Below are 3463 nucleotides of genomic sequence, written 5' to 3'. Positions count from 1 at the left end.
CCAGTGTCTTCAAACCTCTTTCCTCTTCTGGTGACTTCTCTGGAAAGCACCCTCGGTTTCCTCACCTAGTTACTCTCCCTTAACTTTCTACATGATTCTCCCATCAGTCCTCCTCCCTCATGTTTACCACACCTGCCAGAGTTTGGGCCATGAGAGGCAGTATCACCCGGAGCAGTGCTCCTCAAACTTCAGGTGCTTTGGCGTTACCTGGCCCGCAGGGCATGTTAAAACACGGGTTACTGGGCTCCTCCCCCAGAGTGTCTGCTTCAGTGGGTCTGGGCTTGGACCTGATAATCTGCATTTCTAACAAGTTCCTTGGTGCTGCTGCTGCTGCTGGTCCAGGAATGCACTTTGGAATCTACAGGCAAAGAGGCTGACATCAAATGTTACTCCTCTTGTTTACTCCGGGACCTTAGGCAACTTTCTTAGTTTCTCAGCTTGTTTCCCATCTATAGAACAGTGATCCACCTTTGAGAGTTGAATTCAGTGAGCTAATCCAGGTAAAGCACTTAATATAAAAAGCCTGGACAGTAAGGGTTTGATAAATGGTAGCTACTTGGTGACTCATCATGTTTCTCCTGGATTTATAAAACCATCTGAGTGATTCCCCTCTATCTCTGACCACAATCTCGTCCTTCCTATTCATGGCTACCCAGTAACATTTGAACACATTAAGTCTCTTCCAATTAAAAAAAACACACCCTAGTTTGGCTTTGACTCTATTCCTTCCTCTAGCCACCCTATCTCAATCCTCTTCTTCATATCTGAGCATCTTGAAAGAACTGTCTAAGATTGCTGTCTCTACTTCTTCTGTTATAACTCACTCTTCAGTCCATCATCGTCTGGCCTTTGCTTCCTCAGTCCCCTAAGCCAGCTCTCTCTAAAATAACAAATGGTTTCCCCTCATTGCCAAATCTCCTGGACAGTGGATCGCAATATGACATTTAATGCTGCTGACACATCTTCTGTAGGAGGCAGTTTCAAAAATCCCAGTGATTTCCACCTCCTGGTATTCACTCCCTTTTGTAAAACCCCTCCCCTTCTGTGTGGGCTGAGCCTGGTGACTTTTTTCTAAGGAACAGAATAGGGCAAAAGTGAGATGAGAAGACATGGTACTTCCAAGATAAAGTCATAACAAACTTGCTTGCACTCTTTCTCTGATTCTTCCTGCCTGTTTGCTCTGTGAAGCGAGCTCCCCTGCTGTGAGGTGCCCTGTGGAGAGATTCATAGGAGAAGGACCTGAGGCCCTCTTCCTGACAGTGCTCTGAGATCAAATCGTGCCAACAATTAGAACAGTTTGCCAACAGTTTGGAAGAGGATCACTTCCTAGTCAACCCTTCAGATGAGATGGCAGCCTTGGCTGACACCTTGACCGCAGCCTTGTAAGATACTTGGACAGAGAGGGCCCAGCTGAGCAGTGCTCGGATTCCAGACCCCCCACAGAGAGTGAGAAGACAAATGTGCTTTGCTTTAAGACACTAGGATTTGGGGTAATTGTTACACAGCATAGATAACTATAGATCTTCTCCCCCCCCCCCCTTTTTTTAAGGTCTTCCTTCTTTTTTTCTTTTTTTTAAATTTGACTTTTTTTTTCTAATATATTTTATTGATTTTTTACAGAGAGGAAGGGAGTGGGATAGAGAGTTAGAAACATCAATGAGAGAGAAACATCGATCAGCTGCCTCCTGCACACTCCCTACTGGGTATGTGCGCACAACCAAGGTACATGCCCTTAGCCGGAATCGAACCCGGGACCCTTGAGTCCGCAGGCCGACGCTCTATCCACTGAGCCAAACCGGTTAGACCTAGATCTTCCTTCTTAAAACGACTTTTCCATGGACTTCCACAGCTCCTGGTTTTTGCTAATTCTGTCTCCTCTCTCTCCTTCATGGGTTCTTCTGATGTTGCTGCCTCTCACCTTCCACTGTGTCTTCAGATTCTTCTTTTCTTTCTACAGACATTTTCTTGAAAGTGTCACCCCTTCAAATGCCATCTATAATCCAGTGACACTCAGATTTAGTATATCTCCAGCTCTTTTGAGTGCCAGGCCCATATATTCAACTACCTAACAGTCGTTCTCACCTGAACGTTGGTCATACAGACACAGACTCAGCATGTCCAAAACTGAACTTGTTCTTTCCTACCCTATTCTGCCTCCTCCTGTGTTTTCTGCCTCAGGGAGCCACCAGCCACTCAGTTGCTCAGAGCAGAAACCTAACAGTCACCTGTCATTTCTTTATTCAACAGATATTTATGGAGCACCTAAAGTGTACCAAGAGTGCTCTAGGCTCAGGGAGAGTTTATATTCTTGTGAATAGACAGACAATGAAGATAATAAATAAATTATATTGCATGAGATCTATCTATATCTCTCTTTCTGTATATATTTATATATCTATATCATCTATATTGATAACATGAAATGGCATTGGGAAAAATTGAACAGGCAGACAAATGAATGCCATGGGAGGTGAACTGCAATATTAGACAGTGATGTCAGCATAGGCTTCGTGGAGAAGAAGGCACTTGAAGGAAGCAAGGACTCTGCTCTATGAATATTTGGGAAAAGGGCATTTCAGGAAGTGGGGACAGCTAGTTCAAATGCCTTGACCAGAAACTTAACTGGGAGTATGAGGAACAGCAAGCTGGCCAGTGTAGCTGGAACAGAGAGCCCGGGGGAGAGATTACTAGAGATGAGGTCAGTGAGGAACTCAAGCCCAGATCATGTACAGCCTTATTGGCCATTGTAAGGATTTTGGCTTTTACTCTGAGCTCAACAGGGAACCCAAGAAAGGCTGTGGAGTGGAGAAATCATGTGATCACTCTGGTTGCTATATTTAAAATAGGCTATGGAAAAATTATTCCTCTTCTTTTTATCTCTCAGCCTCCAAATCTTTTCTCTCTCAGCCCCTGTTTATTTTTATGTCTTAAATATGTCTGGAACCCAATCTACTTCTCTTAATTTCTTTTGTCATTACCTAAGTCAAGCCAATGAGAACCCTCATTCATTCATTCAACTAGTACTTATTGAACAGCTACTGTGTTCTAGGCACTATTCCTCTTCTCAGTGCTTGGGACACAGCAGTAAAAAGATAGCCTGTGTGGAGCTTACATTTCTCCCTTGGATTTATTGCTTTTAAAAACTTGCCATCTCCAGCCAATCAATGATTCTCTCTCATCATTAATGTTTCTGTCTCTCTCTCCCTCTCCCTTCCTCTCTGAAATCAATAAAAATATATTTTAAAAAATAAAATAGGGCTATGGAAACTAAAGAGAAAATAAACAAATGGGACTACATCAAAATAAAAAGCTTTTGCACAGCAAAGGGAAACATCAACAAAACAACAAGAAAGCCCACTGCATGGGAGAACATATTTGCAAATGTTATCACCAATAAGGGTTTAATCTCCAACATTTACAGGGAACTCATACAACTTAACAAAAGGAAGATAAACAACCCAAT

General features: G+C 43.0%; 1 protein-coding gene across 1 annotated transcript in view; it reads left to right on the top strand.

Moving 5' to 3' along the window:
- Positions 1-937: 937 nt before the first annotated feature.
- LOC102240760 (polyribonucleotide 5'-hydroxyl-kinase Clp1) overlaps positions 938-3463 on the top strand; it is a 5637-nt gene continuing 3111 nt past the window's right edge. Inside the window, exon 1 of the mRNA XM_005873219.2 lies at positions 938-1009. Within this exon, the coding sequence (XP_005873281.1) occupies positions 938-1009 (72 nt within the window). The remainder of the gene's footprint in view (positions 1010-3463) is intronic.

Source organism: Myotis brandtii, unplaced genomic scaffold, assembly GCF_000412655.1.
Source record: "Myotis brandtii unplaced genomic scaffold, ASM41265v1 scaffold4, whole genome shotgun sequence".
NCBI lineage: Eukaryota > Metazoa > Chordata > Mammalia > Chiroptera > Vespertilionidae > Myotis > Myotis brandtii.
Note: the sequence above shows the minus strand (reverse complement) of the source record. Positions and strands in the feature narration are given on the sequence as shown.